The sequence below is a fragment of the Galendromus occidentalis genome, unplaced genomic scaffold (genome assembly GCF_000255335.2).
Source record: "Galendromus occidentalis unplaced genomic scaffold, Mocc_1.1 scf7180000075612, whole genome shotgun sequence".
Taxonomy (NCBI): domain Eukaryota; kingdom Metazoa; phylum Arthropoda; class Arachnida; order Mesostigmata; family Phytoseiidae; genus Galendromus; species Galendromus occidentalis.
The window spans coordinates 450,499-478,072 of NW_003803602.1; the positions used below are offsets into that span (position 1 = coordinate 450,499).

A 27,574-nucleotide genomic window follows, 5' to 3' on the forward strand; every position below is an offset into this window, starting at 1 on the left:
CTCAAGTTGCGCCGCTGGACTCCTCCGGATCGTATTCCAGTATTTGTGGAATTTCGGTCTGAGAACACACGGGGTGACTCCCTCGCTTCTATACGCGAGCTAGCCGGAAGCGCTCCATGCGTCGCAATGCCGACGAATATTTTCCGAGAATGATATGGCCATTTTGTTTCCCCCCCCCTAGAAACGGGTGCGACGGAATTCACCAGATTCCTGCGTAAATGATTCAATTTGCATATTCTGAAAGGGAAGATTGTAGCTTGATGACTAAACTGCATTACCACCTTATTCTTCAAGGAGATCCGAAGAGGGAATGCACGCTCCCAAAGTGAAGTTTTGCCGAGGTCCCGCTGCCTGTAATGCTAATAAGTTGGAAATCCCAAAAGTTTGAGACAGGCACGAGTCGAGGCAGCGACACCCTTTCCCTTGTTCCTTTCTTCAGGGCTGTGGTGGGAGCCCGCTGCCTTTTCTAAATCAGGCGTCTGGGGTCTGATCAACGAGAACTCGGTGGGCGTGTCGAGAGTTTTGTGGTCCATCTCAACAGGCGCACATCCGACGCGTAGGGAAGCCGGAATACCGACCTCCTATGATCGATTCCGACATGGTCATCTACACTCCGATTGGCCTCCTAAGCAAATCGCAACCGCGAATGAGCCAGCTCCGACGTCCCAGTCCGAGTCTTTCCATACGCACGCCAGTCATTGAATTCAGCTGTATGGGAGCTAGCTCCTCGCAGAAGTTTAGTAGCAGATTGTGGTCACCGAGCGGAAATTTCCGATGTAGCCCACGGACGATGCACTTAAAGACCGGGACAGATGTTGCGGCCATTTGACCCTTTACAACTCCGACGCCAGACTTCGTCGGTAACTTCTCGGAGCCTCGTGCGGAGTCGAGTCACCTCACGTCGCGCATGAATACAACTGGCCTACGTCAACCCTTTTGTGGTACCTGGGAACGCGTATCACGAACGTGTTCTTCGAACCTCTGAGCAGGGAGCGGGTACGCTCGCACTCTGATCTCGCGGGCAGCTACAAAGTTGCTCTCTGCTTGATTCGGTTGTAAAGGCGTTCGGCGGAAAAGAGAGCGGTCTGAATGTGAGGACGTTCCCCTGGCTCTATATTTGAAATTTTCGTCACTCGGCCTTCTCTCTTCTGACTCCGCCGCGCCCTCCCTTGGAAAATCGACAGCGCTTCCGTTAGCGCTCGATCATGAGTATTTCGAAGGGAATGCGTTTCAATCGAACGCTTGGTTGGCCAGTCGATCTCCCGAGCGAGATAAAACTCTATCTCGAGGCAGCTTCCCGAACAACAGTGTATCGTATGGGGTTACGATCGGGAAGCGCAAAAACCCGCTCGACGCTGACGAGGCAGCGAAAAATCCCTCTCTGACAACTGAACGCACGAAAAACTCGCGGCCGGAAAAGCGACTTCGAAACGGAAATCATCGGTGTTCTCAACTCTGCGGCGAGCCGGTTGGCAAGCTTGCGGACGTTTTTCCATTTCCGTCCTGTGCTTGCGCCATCTCGACCAGCGAGCTATGAGGTCCTGCAGCAGCAGCAGAACAACTTCTGGCGACGGGACCCCTCCCCGCCTCGGCTTTGCGAGCGAGCTAATGGCTCAAGAGAGAACTAAGGCTCGCCCTCGGCGGCGTAAGGGAACGACACATTTTTGCGCCTGCCTGGAGCCTTCAAGCAGCTTCTGAGCTCTTTTTCTCTAAACTTTCCCCGGTCAGACTTCCCTTCTCGAGACTTCGCTCTCGAGGTACTCCTTCGTCCATGCATCCAAAAATCGAAGTTTCCCGTCGACCGCCGCCGTTTTGTTCTTCGTCGGGCGATTCCCACGGCCGGCTGCCTTGGAGACTGAAGTCACTTCGAGGGAAAAAACTCGGCATGTGAGAAATCAATCGAGGCCCCCAAGGTTTTCCTGCAGTTGACAATGCAATCGGAGGAGTAGGGGGACGACGGTCGACTTCGAGGTCGCGGAAGACTTCGATCAAGCCATCGATCTGTTTGTGCATGCGTGTCTCTTCGCCACGATCACAAATTTCGTCAGCGTGACGGGAGAGTCTCGAGCGAGCCCTAAGAAAACACCCTGTCCGAGGCTTTGGGAAAATCGACGCTCGCCAGTAAGCAGGTCAGCCGCGGATGAATTTCCGAAGGGTTCAGCTCACGAATATTTTTCGCCGGAGGTTCTCTCGAGCTGTTGCGTACCAGAGGAGCGGAAGGAAAGGCGGGGAGGGGCGGAACTCCCGTTCCGAGATCGGCTCGGAATGTCAGGGACAAACTGAAACTAGAGGTTACACATTGTGCCCTTGGCGCCGGAAGCGTTCGAAAATCGGTACACCTTTTGTTGCCGAGAACCGCAGAGTCTCACCACGCCAAGGCTCGGTACCCACTTTAGATCCATCTTTGTTCGGAAGACTTATTCATCTTTCATTCATCGTATACGCCTCTGTATCAACAGCGGCTCCGAGTATTGCTTCGCTGAGTGGAAAATGATGTCTCCATGAGAAGAATATGTTTTCGAGCGAGCGACAATCGATCCAATCTCTCAAACAATGCCCGAGGAAAGCTCCGGCTCTGTCTTCGAGAACATCTTCGCTGGAATAACCGGAGCTTTCAATTTTGTCGAGGAGGGAAAAGATGGTAGATTTCTCCAGGGACGTCATGCGTCACGGGCCGTTGTGCGCCAATCATTCCCAAAAACTGGTCGCCTCCTCTCCGGAGCGAAATGCAACTCGTTTCGTGAATGAGCTTGCTTGAGAAAGTTGGCAGTTTTCTCAGAAAACGTCCTCCGGCATAGATGGCGGAGTGTGTGTCGGTGAGCTCCCGCTGAAAAACCGAGCGTCCACGCGCCACGGAACCGCCATGTCTGGAATACCTCAGCAGCGAGGAACTCCCGGAACCTCTGAAAACTTCATTACGCAACGATACGGCACGAGAGTGCGTGGAATCCGATTCTAGAGCCAGAAATCCAGGGAACGAGCTGCTATCTCCTACCGTAGCCTTGTCGAGAACGGATATAGCGGATTTCACACACCCAGACTGCTTCCAGGACGACGTCCCGAGGTCCCTTTGGAGTCAAGGTTCACTAGCCGTGTGAATCTGCGGGAGGAGGTGCGGACTAGTGAGACCGGTCGATCATTTTTCGGAAGGTGAATGCTCGGGATCCCGATCAGAAGGGTGAAGGAGGAATTTTCCCTACGAGCAGAGGAAGTGCGAGAATTTTCTCGCATTCAGACTAAATAAGATCATAAAGCCACGGCTATCTGCCCGGTGAGCCGGGGGGGGGCTGTAAAATTTCGTTCATGTCTCCGTCGTCCTCGGCAAAGGAAAATCCGCTACGACCTCAGCTGCAGAGGTTGATCAGCAGTTCATTGACTCCTAGCCTGGCTAGACTCGGCGAGCTTCCGCGGCCTTCGCTCCTGATCTACTCGATGTATGTATATACATCTGTGTGCAAAAACAACGAGGGAAAAAGTTGCTGCGTAATCTCGAGATCGAGATTTCATTGAACGATCTGGGCCGCTTGCAAGTGACAGCCTGCTCTATTGCCGGCAGGACCCGGGCGTAGCGGGAGTTCGTACTTTTGAATGATGTCAGGCGATCATTTTCCTTTTTTCTTGGGCTTTCCCGCTCGGGAACAAGCTGAGCCTTGAGCTCGGTGCTCAGAGTCTCTGCTCGAGCGGAGACTCTGAGTGAGCCTGTCTCACTCGGATGTCTAATCTGCCGTTAACAAACAAGGAGACCGTGGAAATATCATTTCGACAGCCGTAACCTCGATTCCAATCCGTGCGTTCCCCGAGTCGGTGTGACTGACACCTGGCGATGCTTGATATCTAGCCCCCACTCCCGGCCAGACCAGCTTGTGGACGGCGGGCTGTCTCATGAGGGGTCGCTCGGGCATGATGACAGCGTTTGCGGGCGGTTCTGGGGAATCTGCGACATGTTATGGGGTGGAAGACGGAGGCTCCGTGGGAAATACGCTGCAATCCCACGCATGGATGGTCGATTACTCCTTTTTCATTCCGAAAACCGAGAATCACTGGGGCACCCCATGGGCTGTGGGCGGTCGATGGTTTGACACTGTCAGTATGCGCAACACTTTCGATCGCGGGTCTTCCATCTGAGCGCCGATCGCAGAGAATCCGAGCCCGTCCCGGGTTGGCATCGAATCAAGAATCGGCACTGAGAGGCTCTCTATCATTTTGGGCGAGTCGTGGGCTCTATTGTGGCAGCTCCCGTACACCGCTTACGCGTCGACTCGGAGAGAAGCCGCAACCGTCAAGGTACATTGTCGACCCGCTCCAGTGCGGCTAATGCTGTGAGAAGCACATATCGATGCCCCGGCCGCGACCTCAAATGTTTGTTCAGGATGTCCCGGACGTCTCTCGGCTTTTTCTTCTCCGGGTTTTTTGTTTCATCGTGCTTGTCGCCACCGAAGAACAATGTTGCTCCGGCAGTTCCTCTCTCCCCCGGACCCATTTCTCCGGCAGCCATACGTCTCCATCCAAAATCAATTTGCTTTATTGACATTCGGCCTCTTACTTCTGCTGCTACTGCTGCTGCGGTTTGCTGTCTAGGAAAGAGCAAGACCGAGAAAGTAGGATTCCTGGGGTGCGCTGTTGCAGAGGCGCCCGCGTCTCGCGCCAATCGTCAGCGCCGGAATCGGCAACAGCATAAATATATCGGTCGTGGTCGCCGTCGCCCCCCAAGCCGCCTTTGTCGTCTATCGGACTGACCGGAGTCCTAGCTCTGCCTCTTCCTCCAAACCGCAGAAGCGATCATTCGCGCGAGTCTTGGATGGGGACGTCGCTGTCCCTCAGGAAGAAGACCCTTCGCATTGTTGGCAGCGTCGACGCCTGTTGTAGGGACTTTTATTTAGGAATTTGCCGCGCTCGGTGACGGTTTGGGAGAAGAAAGAAGACACTCGCGCCCTCGGCGTCGTCGCTAAACGGTCTCATGTTCATCCGAGGAGGCCGCTCGGGTTTTTCGTGCGAATGATGACTCTTCTTATCTTGGGATCGTGCAATGCAAGCAGCAGACCATCAGCACGCTTCCATTAATCAACTGGTTGGAGGAGACGAACGCCGCCAATTTCTCGCCGGGAAGGGAAACTTTCGTCGATAACGTCAGCAGCTGCGTAACGGTCGGATCCTACTGGTACAGAGAACCGACTCTCAGTTAGCGGCACCGGGGGCTTCTTGGGTGGGTGACCAAGCAGTTTCTCATTCCAGCCGAATAGCTGGTCGGTCGGCTTGCTCTTCGTTCTTCTCTTCCCGCTTCTCAAAGAAAGACTGAAACTGGTGTTCTTGCTCGGGGGGCCGTCGATACTATCAGAAAAACGCTTTCGACGTACATGGAACGTGGAATGGGAGCGAGAGCCCGAATAAAAATCGCTCCGCTCCGGCGGAAGGCTTGACCTCGGCTCTAATAATTCGACCTTCATCCTTCTGTCGAGCCAGCCATGCAGGTTTGCCTCCTCGCTTGCCTCTCCACCTGAGCGTCATTTGCCGCGCAAGCGACAGCATCATCTTATGGAGCGACCAGAATAGCCCAAAATAAATCGGAAAAGGACGGCTCCATAAGCGAAGTTTTCTCATAGCTACGATCACTTTCCTTGCTTGGCTGATAGTTCTTTGTCGTCCAGACGTGGACCTTCCGGAGCGGAGTTCATCAATCTGAGACGTCTCACGACCGGCCGCCGCAAGGTCACCAAAATGATCGTGCCCGCCAAATAGCAGAATGGTGGACTGATCTCTTAATCGATGACCTGTTCATTAAGATCAGCGATTGACTGAGGGCGCCGCACATGCTACGTCCTAGCCGGACAACGATAGCTAAACGAGTTCGTCGAGGAGTACACGGATAGATTGCGGACCACATTCACGACGGCATTCGATCCGGAACATTTCCGTCAGAAGTCCCGCATCGATCGCTCAGAGCTCGCGCCGGTGCGATGATTACTCTGTCGCGGATCTACGTCTTTATTGGCACAGTTCAGCTCCGTCGAAACGCGCGAGAAGACGCCTCAATAATGAATGGCTTTGTCGAGGAGTAATTACAGGCTGACGTGCGAACGTCGTCGCCGGGGCGGCCCGGCCAGCCTTCAATGTTGAGCTGGCGAAGGAATATTCATCATCCGGCTGATTCGTGCTCGTTGACTCACGTTGACCGGCGCAGCTCCAACGGCGCAAAGCATACGTGGCTTTTGAATGCAACAGAAAATTGCGATATCTATCTGAGTACGGCGAGGGCGGAAGGTCATGCCAGCGTTAAGTATGCGTGAAATTGTTGGGCAGCCGCGACAGACCCTCGCCGTGGTGACCTGCCGACAACAATGTTCTTCTCTACTGTCGACTCCCTCTCTCCTCTTGTTCCTTTCCGTGTCGCGACCCGCAACAGCCCGAGATCCGTAACCTGTCTGTGAATGGCCCCTCGCTGCTGCGCGGGTTCCGCGGGTTTGGCAAGAGAAGCGTGACAGAGCATTTACCTCCCTGACAGATGACACGCTCTGTGTCCCGCTCGTAAACGATTTGGTTTTCGCGTTTTCCGACAGCGGAAAACCTTTCCGCCACTCCTCGAGCCGGTGAAAGTTCTGGGTTGGCTGAGGCATCAGGCGACGCGGCGCACCTCAAGAACCCCGAGCTCTCTGACCCATTCCGCTAATCCGACGAGGGCTGCCCGTCAATCGGCCCCTAGGGCCGCATAAAAGCGGCGAGCGCAGCAAGGAGCGAAAGTGGACTTTTCTGATGAAACGGCATCGATCGACGCAGGCAGACTCGTTTTTTTTCCGCGCTGGCTCGCATTGTCGATCGGTAGACTTCAATGAATATAGATGACTATAGCTTCGTAGACTGCCGTCGCTCTCTTTTGAATATACACCTGAGTCAGCATTGCGTCTTGCTTCCTCGAATGCGTTCCTGTCGCCAAGATATCCGATCTCGAATTCCTTTGGAGTTTGCGAAAAAGCTACTGCGGCTTCCCACGCACCGTCATCGTTCCCGTGCCTTGTCGACGCTCCCAGTAGATTCTTCTTTCTTGCGTCGCGCGTTCGCGAGAAGCTCCCCTACGTCCTCACGACCTTTGCTGCTCCAGGGTCTCAGCGTTCGTAGTGGAACCGGGGAGCTAATCTTGTGATTTTCGCCGAATGCTTTGTCGCTACACCCTAACGAGTTTCGCCCCCGAAGCCACGGCATTGACGCGGCGCCCATCCATGTAGCGGTATTTCCGGGCGACTTCGTTGTCATTTCTTGTTCCTCGTCCGGATCCTCATTCCGTATTCTCCGGCATCGCTGAGCGGAGGCCCTCATGTGCGTCGCGCTCTGGAGTGCATTCTCTTGGACCGTCGAAGCCTCCTCCGTCTGAGGATTCGGCGGTCTGGGAACCTCTGTGGCGGAGCAAGTCTGCACTCGATGGTCGACACCTGCCTCACTGGACCCCGCCTGCTGCTCAGCATTTCTGTTCCCCCGACGTCCATCCGAACGGCTCGCCTACGCGTAAACCTCGTCGTCGCGAAACGATGGGATGCCCTCCTATGCGAGTCGTTCTGGAGTCCGCTCAGGTCCCTGTTATCGATATCTGCAGGACTCGTTCCGATCATAGTAATTCTGTGGCTGAACCGCTGTAATCTAATCCTGCGTCCTGTATCGGGGCCGGCCATCCCGAATGCACGCCGTGAAGCCCAGCGCCGGATACGGTATTTTGCGGACGAGTTTCGAACGTGCGGTTCGCCGCCAAGAGGAATCAGATTGTGTTATCAGTGAACCCCCTTCCCCGAGCGGTTCAGTCGACAAACAGGTTCTCGCGGAAAGAGCGTTCGATCGCGTCGTCGCGGAAAGAGTGAGATTTCGTCGCTTTGTTCGGTATGCAGGACATGCAGGAAGCAACTGGGAACACCCGCCGTTTCCCGGGTGCGTCACGGACCATTTGCTCCTAATGGAATTGCAAAGGAAAAAGAGTTCCGCACGGTCAGCTGGTACCGCTATCCAGACCAGGCCCCCGGTGCCATCGGACATTGGGGCCCGACGTCGAACTCTTCCCGAACGGAAGTCTTACACGACTGGCCAGGACGACGGCGCTGCTGCTGCTCGGGCTGAGACCTGAAGACCGAGGCAAGTGTCGGGAGCTCGGTCATACGCGCACGGAGCTCGGGTGGGATTCTGGCCATTCCACCGAAGTTCAGACGAGTTCCTACTAGCTAGTGACTTATGAGATCGCTGAGTGGGACTGAGTAAGGGACGGTATAATCCAAGTTTGTTCGAGGCGAGCGCTCATTCGATTCGGTCGCTCCCTCGTCGACGTTCGCCCTCCAGCTCTCTCCGAGCCATCTCCGAGTTCGCGGCTCGGAGTAGGACGGTCCTCTTCATAGCCCTCGGGTCTTTCTGCTCCACGGAAAAAGGAAGTCTTTTTCGGAAAAAGCTGCTACTTTGCTCGCTCTGCGGCTACTGCGGAGACTGCTTGGCAGCAGAGAGTCGTCGAGAAACGAGGACGCGGTCCTCAATTCGGCTCAGCCAACGGGGAAGAGCTGACGCGAAAATGGGCACGAGGCGGCACGAGAGAGGAGGATCTCTGATCCTAGAGGAAGCCTGCTGAAGCTCATATCATCCCATGACCATGATGGCCATCATCTTATCTTCCGTCGCTCACGTTCGTGTAGGAGAGAAAACGCTGTAAAACTCTTGACGTTTCCAAGATAACAGCCGTCACTGCCGTGGCTGCGTCTGCGGCACGATGCAACAAGCGAGGAAACTTTGGTTTTTCCCTTTGTTTCAATTTTGCCGGGGAGCCGGACTCTTGTGTCTTCATCTTGTTCTCCAAACGTTGCGGCTTTCCCGGAGTCGGACGCTCTGCGTCTTGCCATGAGCCTCTACATTCTTCCATCCCCCAACAGAACGGATTGGCTCGGCGGGGGAATAAACATAAAAAAGGGGCAAGCAGAGCCCTAAGCCGTGCAGACAGGAGGAACATCCCCGGAGATTGCATTGTCCTGGGGGTTCCCGGGAGTACGCATCAATTCCATTGGGTGTCCGGTAGCGGTAGCAGGAACGACGCGGAGGCAAGCAGTCGGAGGGGAAGAGGAGACTTTTTCTTCTCGGGCTGCTCTGAACAGAGGGTGTCTGTCGACAAGGACGGCGACAAAGTTGGCACTAACGACCTTCCCCATTCCGGGGTAGTCCGGCAAACCGACTCGCAATCAAGGACAACGAGCTGACCGAGAATACCCGGCGACTGCAGTCGAGCGCGCCTCGATTCTCACTAACTCAGTCATTATCTTCATCCCGAGTCGCTGCGAATTCTCTCTGGCTCCGCTGCTTACTCTCGCCGAGTTTATTTTTTAATCGCCGGTCCATGTTCGCGTCTTGTGTGCGGGTGTTTGTCTGCTCGTCGAGCCTTTTTGCCTCATATGGTTCAAGCAGAAGCAGGCGGTGGAAACAAAGATTTCCTGCGGCTGCTTTGTTCGACGCTCGTCTCATGCAAATCTTCCGTCGACGCATTATACGCATGGATAGAAGAGCACGCGGCGAGATATCGCGCACATGCGACGAAACTGACGCCTCCCGCTCTCCGGCCCCCGTCAATGTTAAGCCATGCCGGCGGCTATCTAGTCTAGGGCGACTACTATCCCCAGGCTCCTCGAGAGCTTGTCACTTGTCCGCCTTTGCCGCAACCATCGTCAAATAATTTCCCGACCCCTAACACTAGCCTGTTTGAATGTAAAAAAGGAGCTCTCTCGCGAAAGAATCGACGAAAATGATTATCACTCACTCAGTCTATCTATCTATCGATCTATCTATCTATCGGGGAGTCGCGCATACATGCTACCACTGTAGGCTCGAATCGACGCTGTACGGCGAGCAGTAGATTCCGATAAGGCAGCTATCAGCTCCATATGGCAAGCGAGCTCACCATCCCGACTGGGTAGGTATGCAGCGACAAAGGCCCAAGAACGGCCGACCGAGTTCCTGTCACAGACCCAGAGGACCGCGATGGAGAGGAGGAGAGCAGAGCGAGAAGGATTCTGAACCTTCCGGACACCCCGAAAAGCTTCTTCCCGTACGCGTCCGCTGCGGAGACACCGAGATGAGCGAGACTCCTTGGTCTTTGACGACGCTCATCCGCCCTGACTTCGCACGTTTGTTGTTCTCTGAATCGCGGATCGCGTGAGAAAGCAGCGTGTCCGAGTGAGGAATGACCCGTCGAGCGGTCTTCGACCGTCTTTCCGCAAACTCGATCGTTCACCTCATGAGCGCTCATTCGACATGCAAAGCCGACGGCAAGCTTCCCTTTCCCCCTTCGAAGGAGCTGGGATTTGTTTGCGCGACCATCCATCAGGTGGAAGGCGAAAATCAATTATAACAACGATCCGCGTTTTTGCGCGATCCGACCGACGGGAGCAACAGAGAGCGGGTGCGGTCGACATCCTGGCTCGTAAGGACAAACTCACTACGACCGACGCCGACCGGCGAAGTCAGAACAGCTTTGCTTGTTGCAGCAGAGGTCCAAATGCTACGACAACGACGCAAACACCGCTCGCCGATGCCAAAGCCTGTCGGCGGCCAGAGCAGGTTGTCGTCGTTATCGGCGGCCATTCCCGGAACTTCGATCTTTGCGCCTCGACGTGGAAGAGTGGGCCCTCGTTGGGCTAGAGGCTTATCTTTCCGATGTTCCAACCTCGGCCGGGCGGATCGGATACGCTGTGCGGGCGCCTGGTCCTAGCCGCCGCTGCCTGCCGCGGGAGCAGTCACCCCTGGCTGAATTATTCGTCAACTGTGAGCCGAACGATTTATGCGGCGGTCTCCCCCAACAGTGTCGACACACTGTTGCCGGGGCTCGAAGCCGACAATGGCGACCGTGGCAGGAAGGAGTAATTTTAGCTGTCGAGAGCCGCGACAATCGAGTTCAGCAACAGAGTCTGTCTCGTGAAAAGAAGTCGGATCCGCTGAATCCGGCCGATTACCGGCACGTTGCCTTTCTGTTGTACTCGGAGGAGAGGAGCGGGGCCACGTGATCAATCACAAACACATAATCATCCGGATTATCGTTTGTCAGAGACAGCTGACTGATTGGTATAGCAGACACTAGGGTAATGTTCTGCTAAGTCGTTTCGATAGCTCGGAGGGGGACGGAGGGGGAGGGGCGACGAACACGTGAGCAGGACAGATTCCCCATGCATTCAATTTCCCGGAGAGCTCCTTTCACCGAGAAGAGCTCGAGTCCGGGGTTCTGGCATCGGTGGAAGAATGAGCGAATGCATACGAGGAGGGAATTCGGATCTCACTGCCTTGGGAACGGGTTTGTAGAATCAGCAACGAACTGGTGATGCATCGAACGCGACGGGAATCGAGCCCAGGACAGCGCCACGTGACTGGAAATCCGTCTGGGATTCAGGTCGCTCCAGAGCTACATATGCGGGAGGGAGCGAGTCCGGAAAAAGGGGCAAGCAAAGGGGGCGACGCGAGGGAGCGAGGGGGAACGTCGCGTCGGAGCTGTTCGACGTCTCCACATTGAATAGACAGACGGCGCGATAGCGCTTCGGGGATACGGAGATGGATGAATCGGCAAAGGGGAAGCTCGAACGACACAAAAGAACCATTACGATAACGATTCCCCAATATTGACGCAACAAGAAGCTTCATTGCACACCGCCGCTGATGATTCAACGAACTCCCACGAACACCGAACGCGGCTTTTGTCGATCTTGATCCGTCAATCAAAACCCTCCATCGTTCATCGATTCTTGCTGCTCGCTCTTTCGAATCCAATAGTCGACCCGTCGGAAGCGCCGAAAACATGGGTCGTAATGATTGGAGCCCGATGATTCGGTGCTTTCGCTGCCAAGACCACGTCAACGCCCGTTTCGGTTTCGAGGATGCAGGACGGTGGACGCATTAGTCAGGACAGGAATAAGATTTCCGATTTTCTCCTTTCAGAAATCGTCACCGTGCGGGCGGTCATGGGAGGTCGGGCGGATCTGCCTTGCGACATCGAGATCCCGCAAGAGAACGATGCGATCTCACTGATCCTCTGGTATCACGGAGACTCGCGGGGCATTCCCATCTATTCGTTGGACTCGCGGGACCTCCCGTTGCACCAGGCGCGGCCGTTCCCCAGTGCCGAATACATACATCGAGCGTACTTCGATGTTATGGCACGGCCACCCTATCTCAAACTCGAGCCCGTCCTGGAATCCGATGTCGGAGAGTATCGGTGCAGAGTAGACTACAGCAGACAACGAACACAGAATAGAATCATCAAGCTCGAAGTTGTCGGTAAGTGAAGACACAACGTCCCCGCGCGACAACACGAGCCATTGTGTCGCGATCGAAGAGACTGACTCACTCACTCGTGTATCTTTCCCGCCCACAGTACCTGCGAGAGACGTCCGTATTCGAAACCCCGAAGGAAAAGTTTTGAGCGGCGTCATCGGGCCGTATGACGAGGGATCGCGCCTCGTCCTCATTTGCGAAGCCACCGATGGTAAGTTCAGGCACTCGGTAATTCCCGCCCCGTTCCAACAGCGTGAGAGATCCTGGGATAGTCGGGAAAAGTTGGGAGGAAAAACGCCGAAAATAAATACCTGATGGTCGAATATAACTTGGCTCGCATTCGCTCGGAGCCGGACTCCTGCATGGGAGCTGTTTGGGTTCTTTCCTCTCGCTCGCTTCGCTCCGACGCCGACGTGAATCGTTTCCTTCCCTCGTCTTTTCCTTTGTGTCGAGCGTGGATTCGTCGCTAGATTGAATGATTGAAGGCTCTCACAGCCAACGGAAGCACAGGAACGTCGGCGTCGCGTCGTCACTGCTGCTGCTGCTAGGAAGGAGAAATCTTGAGGGGCATCGATCAGAATGGCAAGCGGCGAAAATACAGAAGGATGGAGGTACATTGCCTGTATTGATGACTCCCCCGTGCCATCACCAGAGGGCGTGCCAGGATGCCCGACTACGTTTCCCACGTCCGTGTCGGCTTCACGTCCCACGACTTCCCCGAGTACTTTTTGTCTTCGATCGCGACGATCCCCCGAGTCCAGCGTTCCAGGGTCGGAAGGATTCTTATTTCTCTCGAAAAACGTCCCGGGAGCCTTGAGTCCATCCTATAGATTCCCGGCGGGTGAGAACCCCACGCCAAATCTCTGCCAGGGTTGGCCGACGCCATGCAGAATAATTCTAGCGAGTATCCGATCGAGAAGGAGCGAAATATTCATCGAGGAGTTTTCCTCGGGCAGGAGACTGCTCCTTCCATTTCTGCGGCGGTTTTTTCCCGCATGCGACAACACGCCTGCCAGCAGTCTGTCTTTGATCCGATCGCTCATGCAATTAGGTCGTTTTTCACACATCATCAAGTCGGCGCTATTCAATGCGCCGAATAGCATTCAATACTGTGCAGCCGATCGACACTCATTATTACGCTACTCTGAATATATTCATGACTGGGTCGCGCCTACCTCGTGAGTATTTATCTGTGCAAACTTCCCCACCCAGTGCCTCGTGTGCATTCATTCGTGATGGCACAACTAAAACACGTCGAACGCGGTGCGCACAGCGGGTCGAAGTTGAGAGCGAAAGTTGAGGATTCCTTATGTTCTGGATCGATTGGAACATCAGAGCCCCTCTGGAAACGTGTGCTCTCCTTATTCCTGTCAGAATTCCCGAGTCATCCCATCATCGATTGAATAACGTCCCATCACCATCTCTTCCAACCAGTATAATACGTTGCAGCCCGTACTTAAGTTCCCTATCCTCTCTCCTTTGGAGACCCGCAATCGCTGAGGTCGCGCCCAATTAGTGAGCGAGGCGAACCCTTCCCCCGATGGCCATCGGTCGAAGCGGGAAATCGGAGGAGTAGCTCGATATTTCGGCATCTGTTCGACCTGATGATCATGTCCTCGCCGCTTTTCTTGCCGGAGATGTATGGCTTGCCGGATATCTCCGAGAATTCTCCCTATTCCGAAGCGTTCTCTGTTCTCTGGGATCGAATGTGCTGATCGATTTTTCTATCGACCCCCTAGAATCAGCGAGACCAATCTTAGTGCTTGTCCGACCGGTGACGGGATCCGTGATTTCGGGCCCGTAGAAAACTATCTAGGAATATGCGAAACCAAGTGACCTCCAACCCGCTGACTAGGATCGGTCGGACAGAAGCAGGAATTCGACGGGGTCGTCTTAGTCAGTGAAGCAAAAAAGAAAGAAATAAAGTTGTTGTTAGCGTGGCTGTCGTCCCATGGCTCGCAAGTCACTCGGCGCTCGCTTCCGCGGGCGCTGCGTCATTGTGCACATAGCCTGCCTGATTTCCCCTTTCTTCGTCCTCTTTGACGTCCTCGTCCTGTCAACTTTGTCGTCTTCTGTCATTCGCACTCGGGATGATTGGGGCGGACAAAGATGGAGGCGAAATATGATGATGATCACTACGGCGAACTCTCTGCTCGACCGTTCGTCCGTCTATGCGTCCAACTGACCTCATTGCTCGTCTTGTCTATTGCAGCCAAACCCCGGCCTCAGGTCACGTGGTGGCGAGGAGAAAAACTGATCGACAAATTGGACAAAATCCATGACGAGAGGCTCGTGTCCAACGAGTTGATAATCAGCCGTCTTCAGCGACACGATCTGCTGACGACATTGACGTGCCGTGCGGAGAACACGAACATCTCGAACGCAAACACGCAACGGACCGCTAGCGTCACCCTAAATATGAATCGTGAGTATGCCTTGTACCTGAATTCAGTATCGTAATTCCACGGAAAGGACTGGTCGAGTCTCTCCGGTTCGCCGACCGTGACCCTCTCCCATAAGTGGGTTCATAGATCACCTAGGGACCGTGCAATCACTGGAGTGGTTATGGCACGGACCTCAGTCAGTAGAAAGTTTTTATGGCCGGCACGGGGATATGCCGAACTGGAAACAGATTTCTCAACATCGCAAATGGGCCAGCTCGATGCAGATCGATAGTATGCAGAGGAGCCGAATCCGAGAGATTCCCGTTTTTCCCTGTGCATGAGAGACGAGAGGACGCGTGGAGTCTCGAGTCGAGTGGAGTATGTAAGGTACTCAGCGCTGCCGCCTCGTCCCTTGAAACTTTCTTGACTTCGCGACTTTTGACGCCGGAGTCTCATCGCTAATGCTTCCCGGAGCCAAACATAGTGATACGACGAAAAGTGACGTTCCTCTCTTCTCGATACTTACTCCCTTGATGGACTGCGAAAACTTGAGATATACAAAGGGGTGCGATCCGATGTGATGACGACCTGACTGAGTTCCTTTGTTCGCTAGCCCGTCTCTTGTCAAACATTTCCGCTCGTGCCCTTTGACATCTCCACGAACTTGCGAATGCGGGAATTGCGCGACGAGTCTCGGACCATGGATGCCCCTCGGGGATGTTGGACACCGCATCGTCGTCCGCCGATCGACTCGAGCTCATATTCAAGGAGTGCCTCTTGGGCAAGGGGGGAGGAGCTTCGGGCATCCCGCTTAGCCCCGAGCGTTTCTCTCTGTCCGTCTCCGGCCTCACCCTCGAAACGGAAAAAACAAATTTCCCTTTTCCCTTTGAATCTTTCCGGCAGCAAGCAGAAAAGCGGCCTCGACTTCCGAAAGCACAGAGCAGAGAGGGCGTCGATTTTGAAGAACAAAGAATCGTCGCGGAAGCCTCGACGGAATTCCGGGCGGCTTCTCACAGTCAGATCTGTCTCAGGCGCCGCGCGGCCTCGCCATTCGGAGGAGTCGGAGCCGGAGAGAAGCATCCCTCCGCGCTACGACCGTTCCCCGATCGGCACGATTCAGCCCATACTAGAATCTTTCTGGAAGTCTCTCCGATCAACTAGAAAATCCAGAGGAAGTGGTGGATTGGTCGCAACTCGCTGGCCCCCACGGCGCGGCAGGAGAATCACTTGATAGAATCTCATTAACACCCACCGCCCTTAGGGAGATGAACGTGAAAGGAGGGAGACGGCGATGTGGACGGATTTTTCGGACCGAATGAACTTACGCCAGCCAGCTCTGCTGTATATCAATGGGAACCCCCAATCTAGACGCTTCCTCAAAAGTATTTTATTTATCTCTAAGAAGCGCTATTCGTGAGTCGGAGTTCTTTGGAAATGGTTTGAGATTTCGATCCCACGGCACGATTTCTATAAGAGATGCGCTGGTGCCCATGAGACAGAGAGAGTGACATCAGGACCAACAGACGAACGGAACGAGTACAATAGATTCAGACTCGGGACATACTTCGTGAATGAAGTCGTTCCGAGAAGTTAGTCTTCGGAGTTTGAGGCGGGGAGTTCCCGAGCCGTTTCGATTCTTCGGTATTTTCTCGTGTCAGCAAGGTCATGAACACAAGTTTGAGTTTGTCCGCCATAATCCTTGCCCGGGACAACTTCGGATCGGTCGTCTTTAAGTCCCCGATCATCGTCGTCCGTCAAGATTAGGGTTTCGATGCTCTCAAGGACAACATTATTATCCCTGTTCTCGCATCGCGGGCGCCGACGGGGATGCGAATTTTCTGGGGCAGCCGGGACTGGCTGTAGGTACGCAGAATCTCTGTCCCACTGAAAAAAGAACGGAACTCCCTCTTATTTCGGACCAAAAACTGCGAACATGCTTCTCTCGGAGCCGACGATCAGGTCCACGACGGATCCCCTCTGGGACTCCCACGGGTCGAGTGCTCCAGTCCACCTGCAGGCGAAGTTTATTCGACAGATGTTGAAGACATCCCATTCGTCAAAGCAGGCGATGCATCGCGTTCAAGGGATTCGTGATGTTCGGGAACACATCCAGATCCAACGCTGAAAACTTGGGCTTTCGGGATAAGTGAACTCGTATGTTGATGCTGACTGAGGTCGCAGCCTCGCGGAGCCGCTCTCCCGATCACCGTCGAAGGTGCCTCCTCGGAAATCGCGGTGTTCGAGAAGGAATCGGAGTCAAGTCAGCCGGGAATAGCTCGATCAAGCGGAAACTTCGACAGCGTTAACCGTCATTTAATGAATCAGCTCAAGACAGACCGGCCGATCGATAGCGAAGGAAGCGAATGGGCTTGCTGGGCGCAGGACACGGACCTCCCAGCGCGAATCTGAGCAAGCCTGTTGGATCCAAGCAAGGAACGGCATCGAAGAACAGTGATAGCGTCACTTCGGAGCGGCATCGCGGCACGTATGTACATACGTACATAGCCCACCTCGAAGAAAAAGTTTGTCTCCGGCGACGACGATAGCGGCTCCTCCAGCCCGTGTAGTTTCAAGTCATGGCACGACGGTCGTCAAAACATCCGGACTCGATGATGCGGAGACAAACAGACAGGAATGACAGGAGACGGAGTACATATTTGCGGAGGAGCACATCAAAGAAGAAACTCAGAGACTCGCCGGATCGTCCACATCGGCGGTTCAAGGAATTTTTTCCCCGAGAGTTTAGACCCCGGAACCTCCCTGGCCTTTTCGTCCCGGTGCTCGGAGCATAGGCGCTGAGGCAAGGACTGACCGGTGTGGCGATTGAGGCGACGGTCAGAGTTTCTCGCAATTGATTCACGGCGGCGGCGGCAAAGGCTCCGGTTTATCAACAACGGAGGTACCGGAGTGCGCTGTACGCTTATGATGATGTTATCAGTCCGCGGCGGGTTACTTCGTCCTTATGAAGGTCGTCAGGGCGTTACGTGATGCCGAAGCGTTGGATGGTCCGTGTCGCCGTAGCGGCTCAGAACCGCGATAGGCTCAACGGCTGAGCTCGGCTCATTTGAACGCTTACATGGTTTCCCGCACGGTTCGACTCTCTCGCTCGGAGCGAGCGGGACCGAGTCGGCTGGCTCACGGCTTCCGAAGGCATTGTATGTTTGTATGTATGTGGCTTCGTCTATTCTGTGAATGCGATGTTGTGTAAGCTCCTGATTGCTTCCAACATTTCTGCCGCGGCCCGCGTATAACAATAACAACGACCGCGTTTACAGTCAACATACTACTCCAGGGCATATAGACTGCTCGTGCAACCGGCGAGAAATGCCGCCGGTGCGACGTGCAGAAACTTCAGCGACTGGCAACGAAACCTCCGTAGAGTTGTCGGTTGTCGGTTCGTCTGGCCCCCGCAACGGCAGACGACCACCGCACTGGATGAAGCAGTGAGCGAAGATGAAGATGCGCTCTTTAGCATAACGGTCGACTGGCGACTCGACCGCCAGCAGATTGTTAGCTGTGGCGAGCGTGTCCTCGGCCGCCGCAACCTAAATGAAACGCACAGCGCATTACCTCTCCGACCAGCGGTGAGGCTGCTGCTGTTGCTGCCTCAGACAGTGGCATCGAGCAAAGTCATCATCATATCCAACAGTTGAACAAAGCCGGTATTCCTACGGCGCGGCGGCTGCTCTAGTCCGAAAGCTCGTTTGTACGGAGGGACGTACCGCCCGGGCAGCCGACCGACCAACCAACCTCGGGAGTTATTCGCCTCGTTCCCGCCGTCCATAAGAGTAACGGCGGCCGCGCGGTAGGCATAATAAAGCATGATTTAGTCCGAAGGGTGTTCGCATGAATGGCCACCGCAATCATTCAGTTCATCCTGTTGTACGGAGCGTCGGGGAAAAAAGATGGAGGAGCAAGCGAAACCACGGAATGGATGAACTAGCTTAGTCAGAAAGGGCTTGGAATGGAAAGGAGCGAAGGTCCACAGCTTGCGTAACGAGCGTTAATTTCTCTTCCGCAGTTCGTCCATTGGATGTACGAATAACTTCGATGAAAAGACCGCTGTCGGCCGGCCAAGAGACCGAAGTTACCTGTCGCTCAACAGGGGGGAGACCAGCACCTCAACTCACGTGGTGGATTGGTCGCAAAAGACTCAATATACTTCGTGACAACGTATCTCACGGTAAGATTCACGGCTGGGGTCAAACAGGGGAATTACGTAACTCGGAGGCTGAGCGTATGACACCTCATTCTCGCATCGCGACGGAGCTCCGTACAAATTACGGTGTGCTCGAGGCTAGGCGTGCCGGACAGATCACCTCGGCACGCGATCAGTCGAACTTCAACTTAAGACCGAAGGTTCCGGAACGATTCCTCGCCGAATCGGCCGATTGATCCTGTCGAATCACTTCGATCGTTTGATTCTGTTGACTCACTACCTATTTTTTTCTCGGCTAGCGACCCCATCATTTCGTTTGATGAAAGAGTTAGAATCGATTGCCTGTCCGAGTGCAAGCTCAATCCGAGCCCCTCCATTCACCCGGGACCTCTATGCTCTAGGTGATAACTACACATCGAATACAGTGGCGTTTTTGCCGAGCATCCACGATAACGGGAAATTCCTGTCGTGTCGAGCAGACAACCCGCTACTGTCGGATTCGGGCCTCGAGGACGGATGGACGCTGAATATTCACTGTGAGTGAATCCATACGTAGATGATATGGATACGAGCGTGCAAACAGGAATTTGGGTCAGAGAGCAGCACAAGGCGGCACTCGAGTCGGGCGAATGCTTTCTGCTCCTACCGACCGTTGTTTCCTAGAAAATCAAGAATGCAATTAGAATAGTGGTCGAGCGGTTCCGCATCAGCGGTCCCGACGACCAACAACAACTCGACCGATCGCTCTTGGGTCGTTCGCTCGGTCGTTCACCCTCGGGTTGCCCGCTTGGGTCACTTTTTTTCCGCCGTGAGTAGGGCATTGTCAAACTTTCAGGATAAAGTCATCTCACAGAGCAGGCGCTTGCCGAGGGCCATCAAGAAGGCCTGTTGTGCGAATGGCACCTTTTTCTCCTTGCCTGCTCGACTGACTGTCCTTGCTCGGCAATAACTTTGCAAAGAGTCAACTGTCAAAGAGCCACATAGTGGAAGCTTTCTGTTTTCGACTCGAGCGGCCCGGGAGACCTCGCTGCGACAAGGGTAGCAATTCTGCGATAGATAACTAACATCTGCCTTGTCCTGGCGTCTTTTTTTCGCTTCGTTTCTCCAGACGTTCCTCAGCTTGACGTTTCCATCGGAGCCAACATGAAACACCCATCTATTCGCGAGGGAGGCGATGTTTACTTCGAGTGCATGATCAAAGCCAACCCACCGGTGACTGAAATTGGATGGAAGTTTGAAGGGCAGCTACTTTACCCGGACAAACACCAAGGTGAGTAGAGATTCCGGTTTGCGATTCCGCGAGTTCATATCGAGCGCTTCGAATGAACTGACTGAAGGTTTCTGCCGTCAAAAATCAACGGAACCAATGAGTTCCAGCGAACTCTGTTTGCCTCCCTGATCGATACGTCTGATTTATGTCCGTCGACAGCCATATCTCTGGCTCAAAATAAAATGAACACAATCAATGTCTTCGCGATTCTCGGGGGTATTCACTGAATCCGCTTCCAAATGTATTTCGGGTGACAGTTCTCTCCGTACCGTGGATTTTTATCGGAGCTTTCTACGGCAAATCGTTCCGGATTGATCCGACAGGAAGTATTTGGGTTTGCTGAGGGATTCCGCGATTTTTCAGGAATCATCATCACAAATCAGTCGCTGGTCCTTCAGAAGGTCAAACGGGAAAGCCGCGGACATTACCAATGCGTGGCTTCGAATTCCGAAGGCGAAGCCGAGAGTGATAAAATACTCCTACGTGTCCACTACGCTCCCGTGTGCCGGAAGAAGCAGAACCTCGTTTATGGAGTGGCCCGTGACGAAGATGCTGAGATCCCATGTCACGTAAGTCATTGTGTACCGACTGTATGCAGGCCACAGGCGGCCCTCTCACCCTCAGAGGGTCACAAACAAACAGACGAACTAACAAACAAACATATATCGACTCGGACTCATGTTTATGTATCAATTGGTCCTGTGGGCTGTGTCCGGCGCTCGATTGGTCATTTGCTATTGGGAGTGTGTGTCGACACTGTATCGGGGACCGCAACACAGTTTCATTTCGGAGAACGTCAAACACCTCGAAGGCACAGAAATCGTACGCGATCGATTCCTTGCGTCGCACGTGTCGACACCGTGACGTCGGACGGAGTTTTTCGGCCGAGGTCTTCGATCCCTCGCAATCCAAATGAATTAGTTTCACGATTCTCAACGGCTCCTTGCTCTTCCGTCCGAGCTCCTGGCAATTGATTTCCTCCGTGCTGTTTCAGGTGGAATCCGACCCACCTCCGACCGACTTCAAGTGGGCGCTCAACAATTCTGTCGAACTGTTTGATGTGAAGACTTTCAATTTTAATGGAACCAGATCAGTCGTCACCTACAAACCGAGATACGCAAATTCCTACGGAACGTTGTACTGCTGGGCCAGCAATCAAATCGGTACTCAGAAGGAGCCCTGCGCATACCACGTCGTTCCCGCAAGTGAGTACAAGAACGAGACCTCGGGGGAAGTCGTGGGAGGGAAACGCCGAATTCCTGCGCTGAGAATTTTCATTCCAAGTCCCCGAGATGAAAAGTCCTAAACGCTGGTGTATGGTTCCTCAGCAGAGGAACGGAGAGACCGAATAAGAGGGGTGAGGGATGCAGGAACTTTTCGAGGGAACTGGGGGAGAGGGAGAGAATCCTGGGAGAGAGAGCCGAAGAGGAGGGGGTTCGATGAAAGGGGAGCGGAACAAGATCTGAGAGTCAGCGGAGGGGGCTGAAGGAGGGCGGAAGAAAGCAAAAATAGAAAAGTGAGCGGAGAACGGCAGGAGTGCCCGGAGAGGTTAAGGACGGCGGCGAGAGTGAGTCGAACTGCGATGCTGACTGGTATCTATTTGCTCTATCACGCAGGCCCGCCCGGACAACTGCGACAGTGTCAAGCGGCGAACGAGACTTACAACACGATCCTAGTTGAATGCAAACCCGGAGAGCCGGGTGGCCTGCGGCAATCCTTCCACCTTGAGATTTTCAACTTTGCATACGAGAATCTCGAGTTCAATCTAACGCAGCAGGACGCGCCCGTATTCCAAGTCACCAACCTGGCTCCGAGTACCAGATATATATTTCTGCTCTACGCGGCCAACTCGAAAGGACGATCCAATACGTGAGTATGACTCATCCCATCTTCCTTCCTAACGAGCGACAGACACTCGATCCAGACGACCGAGCGCGAATCCTTTCTCGGATTTGATTCCGCTCCAGCGGAGAGATCATTTCGATTTATTACATCGATCGCCGAAGGTTGGAAAAATCAATTCCTCGACTTAATCGTATCGGTCCTCGGGAGGGAAACGTAAAATAACGCGTTCCGTCGTGCCCGGCGGGAATCCTCATACCCCTAATTTCGGAAGTGATGGAGCTTTCCGACAAACCCACCAAACGTCGTTTTTCTTCCCGCTCTCTCCTCTACGGCCTCCGCGGCAACGACCAGTGATCCTGCTAGCCGTGTCCCTCGCATTGCAATACGACGAGCCGACGTGAGCTGCCTTACGTCGGTCTCCAATCCGCTGTTGCCCTAGCATCTGCGGAGGCAGCCATCTGCTTTTTGATTGTGAGAGACACTCAATCTCCCTCTATTCTTCATTTCGCTCCCGGGGGCAGTCATTGTGGGCGATTCCCGGTAAACGATGCGGAATCGTCCGCAGCTAAGCTCGGGGTCAACTAACTTAATAGAGTCGATTTCAATCCAACTCATTCCGATTGGAAGGATAAGAAATCGTTCCCACATTGAAACTCCTTCCCACAACCCGAGCGATCCATGGCATCGCTCGTACACTCGAAGTACGCAAACTTTCCGTGGAATGCTTTCTCCGCTCGATGTTTTGGGGCTTGGCGCCGTGTGCGTGATGTTTTTCTACCGAGTTCCGAGCCACTCAATCTACCGCCGTACACCGCGAGCCCTTCTCAAACGTCAGATCCCGGAATATTTGGCAAGTCGGAGGCTCCATTCGTGTGCGAGTCTTCCAATTTCTATCGGTCCCACTTGAGCTCTGAATCGGATGCCTGAAGCTGGAAAGCTGGAACAGTTTCCGCCCCTCAACTTCATTGAAACGCCTTCAATTGGTGTCCGAAGACAATTAAGTAGCTCTACTGCATCTTGGAAGATGTCTGAGCATCCGTCGATGCTCACGCTCTCGGAGCGATGAAACGGGACAGATGTGAATAGTTGCGTTCGATCAGCGGCCGATGTTTCTGCCGGCTGCCGAATACCGGAGAATCCTGACGCGCAGTCTAATTCCCGGGGCGATGTCGAGAGTGTACGTTTTCTGCTTTTCAGCATATCGTTCGTTTCGAGCACGACGGCTGCACCCGACGACGATCTATCGGATTCGGATCTACTGGCCAGTCTGAGTCCTGCTCTACTTTCGTTGATCGCAGGAGTTAGTATATTAGTCGTGGTAGTGGTCAGCGTAATTCTGATCCTCAAACGTCGTGACTCGCAAGAGAAAGGTGAGAGCGCATGAATCGCCCCCGACAAGGATCGAAATCAAGTCAGACATGTGTCAGCCCCCTCCCCCCATTCAGGGTTGGGTGGAAACTTGTTATCCGGGAGCGACTAACACGTACTCTTCTTTTTGTGATCACAGGGAACCCTCTTCAAACGAATCTCAATGAAAAGTGAGTATCGAGCAACATCGTATGGATGAACGATTGAACAGTGTCTGGTGCCTGTCTGATACAAGCGAAAGGCGGTGGATAACAATCTTTTGTTCGGAGCCCTTCGACGAACGAGGCGGCGGGCTACCCGTCTGCGTCTCGCGGACGAACATGTCTAACGCAGTAATGTAACCTAAATTGGCAGTGTCGTTCTTGTCGATGTTATTCTTCTCCCGAGTCCCTTTTCACCGTACCCGAACAGGGACTCCGGTCGGAACAACTTTCCTCGCGGCCGTTGACAAAAGTGGGGACCCTAGCTATCTAGCGACACCGGTCGGGGAACGCGGCGGAAAGTGCTTCAGATTTGGCCCGAACAACAGCCGGGTCCTAGTTTGGCAGTTCGGAGTATCCTTCGGGGGCTCGTGAGACGTAGTAAAGAATAGGCGTCCTGAGCGTATCAGACGAGTCAGTAGTCGTGTGCGTTCAATTTTCGTTATCACTTCTGCAGGAACAGCGGGTCTTGTCGGAGTTTGAAAGCACCTCCGGAGGAAATCCAGCTGACTCAAGTTCAAAATAAAAAGCTCATCACATCTTTTACGCCGGACAATTCACAAGGTGAGAGTCTAACCGAAAGCTCGCTCCTGTAGAAGAGGGTGACTGACACGAGCTTACGACTGCGACACGGGGTGCCGTCTCAGTCAGGAAAACGCCGCTTCCACGAGAATGGGAATAGCTCTATCGGAGGATCCACAAATTCGGTCGCGATTGAGTGAGGGGAGAACGCCTCGAAATTCGGCGAACCTCTCTGTCCGACATCAACAGCGGGCTTATTGGAATCCCGATTCGAACCTCCGGAGAGTTCTGCGGATCCGGGACACGAGTGGGGCCACCTCGAGAATTCTGGGCACGTTGCCCGCTGAGAATGTCCTTCGGAACCGCGGGTGTTTCGGCTCGTTAAAAATATTATTTCGCTCTACGACATGGCTGAAACGAGCTTTACGCCTCGTAAGCAAATTTCAATATGTTCCCTCATGGCCGTGTTCGTCGTGTCATCATGTTGTTCTCATAATGGCGTTTCAGATTACGCGCACCAGGTGGCGGTGGAAACAACAATTAGCTCTTGCTTAGGAGGGAACGACATTTCCCTCGACGGCAGTGCTTGCTCGACGTCACCAAGACAGAGCGGTAACTGCACCGTTCTGACGTATCCTCCAGAGCCCGCGACCATGACTCTGGGCAGGAATCATGACGGAGGCTTCATGATCTCCCAGAAAGATATGTCGATGCACATGGCAACTTTACGGAATCCGAGACAGATGCGTCAACCGATCGGAAACAAGGTAAAATCCAAAGAAATTCCTCCGATTCGTCCCGCTTCGAACCTTGGTCCTTCAACTGAACTCTCCCGGTCTTGAGCCATGAAATGCATGCCTCCCGTGATGAGTGGAAAAAAGAATGACAGCCATCGACGCTCCCCACGGGGAATACGGCGGATTAGATCTTAATTGAAGGGATTCACAGCGATCCTCTGTGGGAGTTCTCTCGAGAGCTAATGTTTCTCCTTCCTTGCTGCAGATGGATTCGGCTTTGTTACGATACGCTGAGTTGTCTCTGCCGAGGAACAACCATCGATTATGTCCCGTTCGCATCCGACAACAGGGTCTGATGGCCATGAGCCCAGTCGGGAGTCACCTGGGGCAAGGCATGGAAGCAACGACACTTTTGCCGAGTCCAGACGTGGTTTTTGATCGGCCACCGATGCCACCTCTGCCGCAGCATTTGGCCTTAGGAGGGAAGTGCGACATCGACCTTCTGGAGGACGTGCATACGCCCCTGCTATCCGCGACCAGTGGTCTCCAGCAGCATCAGCCCTTAGCATCGAATGGGGGTCAAAGCGGGCCAATCCTCTCATCGGATGCCTCACAAGCAACTACTTCGGTCACTCAACGGGTAAGCCTTTTAGTCGTCGCCCTCGGCGGCCAGGGCAGCGCCGTGGCTGCCGTCGTCGGGACGGCCACACTGTGGCGGATCCATGCAATCCATAGCAAATCCCCTGTTCTTTGCACAGCAGCTTCAGGGGTGCGCTCGGTGAGGTCTTTCTTCGTCTTTCCGCGTCATAGACTGTAATGGCTATTTGCGCTGAAAGGGACGAACATCGGCCGCCGCCGCCGCAGCAGCTCACAATGCAGCCTCCACCAACGCTGTCCTCGTCGTCGTCGTCGTCACTGACAAAGTAGCCGGAGGCCCTTCTGGCCCAAATGCTTCAATCTCTTGTTGCCGTCCAGTGGGTCGACTGTCCTTGCCGCCACCACTCTTGCGGGATCTCCCGGGACATGATATCAGGTCTGGTTTTGGCGCTGGAATCGGGAAATGAGCTACATATTCTGCGAAAGCGGATCCAGTGGAGTTTCACTCCACGAGAGCCCCGCATGAGGCTCGACGGAGCAATAAATGCAATATATCCGGAGCCGCGAAGCTCATGGAAGCTGAACCTCGAGGTATTGTATCGGAGGACCCTGAACACGGAGGTTGGCAGCGCAGCTGACCAGGACGACTTACCTATCAGTTATCATCGGACAGGGCTGCATCTTCCGGAATGACATGGTATCCGCCTGTTCGCCCGAAGGTCCGGGTGTCTTGAAGGGTCGGTGTCGGCGGCTTGGCTCGTTGCTCCCGATCGTTCGTTGGTCTATCTGGCTCCGTAGGGGCGCCTGTCCGCTCGTTCAGCGGCCTGGGGATCGAAAAAGGGAGCACCGCTCGTGAGAAGCGCCGTACGTGCTTCCACGATTCAACGGTTCCACAAAGGACTTCAAAAAGGTCAAACCGAGCGTTAACTCCGTCGACGATAACGATGACGACGACAGGATGGCAGGAAGGCATGGCGTTCCGCCAGCTCGAGCCAGGAGGGGCGCCTCTCCTCAGACGGCTGGCGACGGATAAGAGATTATCGGAGCTAGCCGTACGATTCGCCCGTGCTGATAACGCGTGACGATGAACGGATTCTCGCAGTTCCGGCTCGTCGTTAACGGTTTTCCTTTATCTCTTCTATCTTTCCAGTTGATGGGTGGAACAACTAAACATCCTTTGGAGCTGACCACATCGTCCACGCCCGTGTGACTCATTACGATCAACTAGCGCCTCTGGAATAGGTCTGAAGATGTGGCACACGAGCCTTCTTCTCCGCAGCTTAACGGTTCCCCGATTTATGATCGGAACCCGGATTCACCGTCATTGGAAGGAGACGTTCCCTGCCTCTCTCGGTGGAAGCCTCGCTCCCAGTCACACGTTGGCGCTGCGCGAGTCAGGAATAGAGAGGGGGAATGGATGGTGGAAAAGCGACGCTCTTCACTTTGTTAAGCAATTTGGTGGCAACAATCATCAACCATCTCCAAGCAGAGACCTCGCCATTTCTAGTCAGAGAGCTATGCTCGGACGGGTTTGGGCTTTTCGTGATATCATAATTGTCCTAAATAGGTGTACATTTGTAATTGAGATTTAAGACCATTATTATGTAAGCGACGATTGATGGATATCGAACTCAAATTATCGGGGCGGCAACGGCAAGAGTTTCTCAGAGCCGTATGACGAATGCAGATGGAAGGACCATGGCTCAGCCAAGTTCATGCAGAAGATCAATGCCATGATCTTCTCGAGGATGCATCGGTTAATAGGTCTGATGATTATTTATTTATCAGCTGATAGCCAGACCCAAAGATCTCAGGGAGAATCCAATTGTTTTTTTGGGATGTTACCTCCCTCAAACACGGAGGCATCCGATCTGATGGGAGAACCACAGTGGTTTGGCTTGCTGGGAAGATCGTCTTATTCGAGATTTTGAGTCGAGCATGTCCTGTGACCGGATCATCAATCCACCATAGGATATCGTCCGGGTTCCTCATCGATCTCGATCCCGAGATAGATTCATGGCAAAACCGTGAATACCCTGGAGAATTCGAATGACTGGATCGTCCCGAGACTGTATGTGCATTGGACTGAGAAGGAACGTCCAAGCCGTTTGAGAGATAGTATTGCGGCATGAAGTGGAGAGTCCCATCGTGTTCTGCCGGATGAAGCGTTGTCTGTTGCTGCCATGGGTCAAGACTGTATAAATATATATATACATAAATTATACATA

General features: G+C 53.8%; 1 protein-coding gene across 1 annotated transcript in view; it reads left to right on the forward strand.

Moving 5' to 3' along the window:
* Positions 1-26,843, forward strand: part of LOC100900572 (protein turtle) — a 35,864-nt gene extending 9,021 nt beyond the window's left edge. The window contains exons 2-16 of the mRNA XM_029111836.1: positions 11,929-12,267; positions 12,365-12,475; positions 14,477-14,689; positions 18,670-18,831; positions 19,209-19,343; positions 19,916-20,077; positions 20,441-20,646; positions 21,072-21,282; positions 21,694-21,946; positions 23,120-23,292; positions 23,430-23,460; positions 23,948-24,054; positions 24,520-24,779; positions 25,015-25,389; positions 26,497-26,843. Of these exons, the coding sequence (XP_028967669.1) occupies positions 11,929-12,267; positions 12,365-12,475; positions 14,477-14,689; positions 18,670-18,831; positions 19,209-19,343; positions 19,916-20,077; positions 20,441-20,646; positions 21,072-21,282; positions 21,694-21,946; positions 23,120-23,292; positions 23,430-23,460; positions 23,948-24,054; positions 24,520-24,779; positions 25,015-25,389; positions 26,497-26,556 (2,798 nt within the window). The 3' untranslated portion in view covers positions 26,557-26,843. The remainder of the gene's footprint in view (positions 1-11,928; positions 12,268-12,364; positions 12,476-14,476; positions 14,690-18,669; positions 18,832-19,208; positions 19,344-19,915; positions 20,078-20,440; positions 20,647-21,071; positions 21,283-21,693; positions 21,947-23,119; positions 23,293-23,429; positions 23,461-23,947; positions 24,055-24,519; positions 24,780-25,014; positions 25,390-26,496) is intronic.
* Positions 26,844-27,574: the final 731 nt, after the last annotated feature.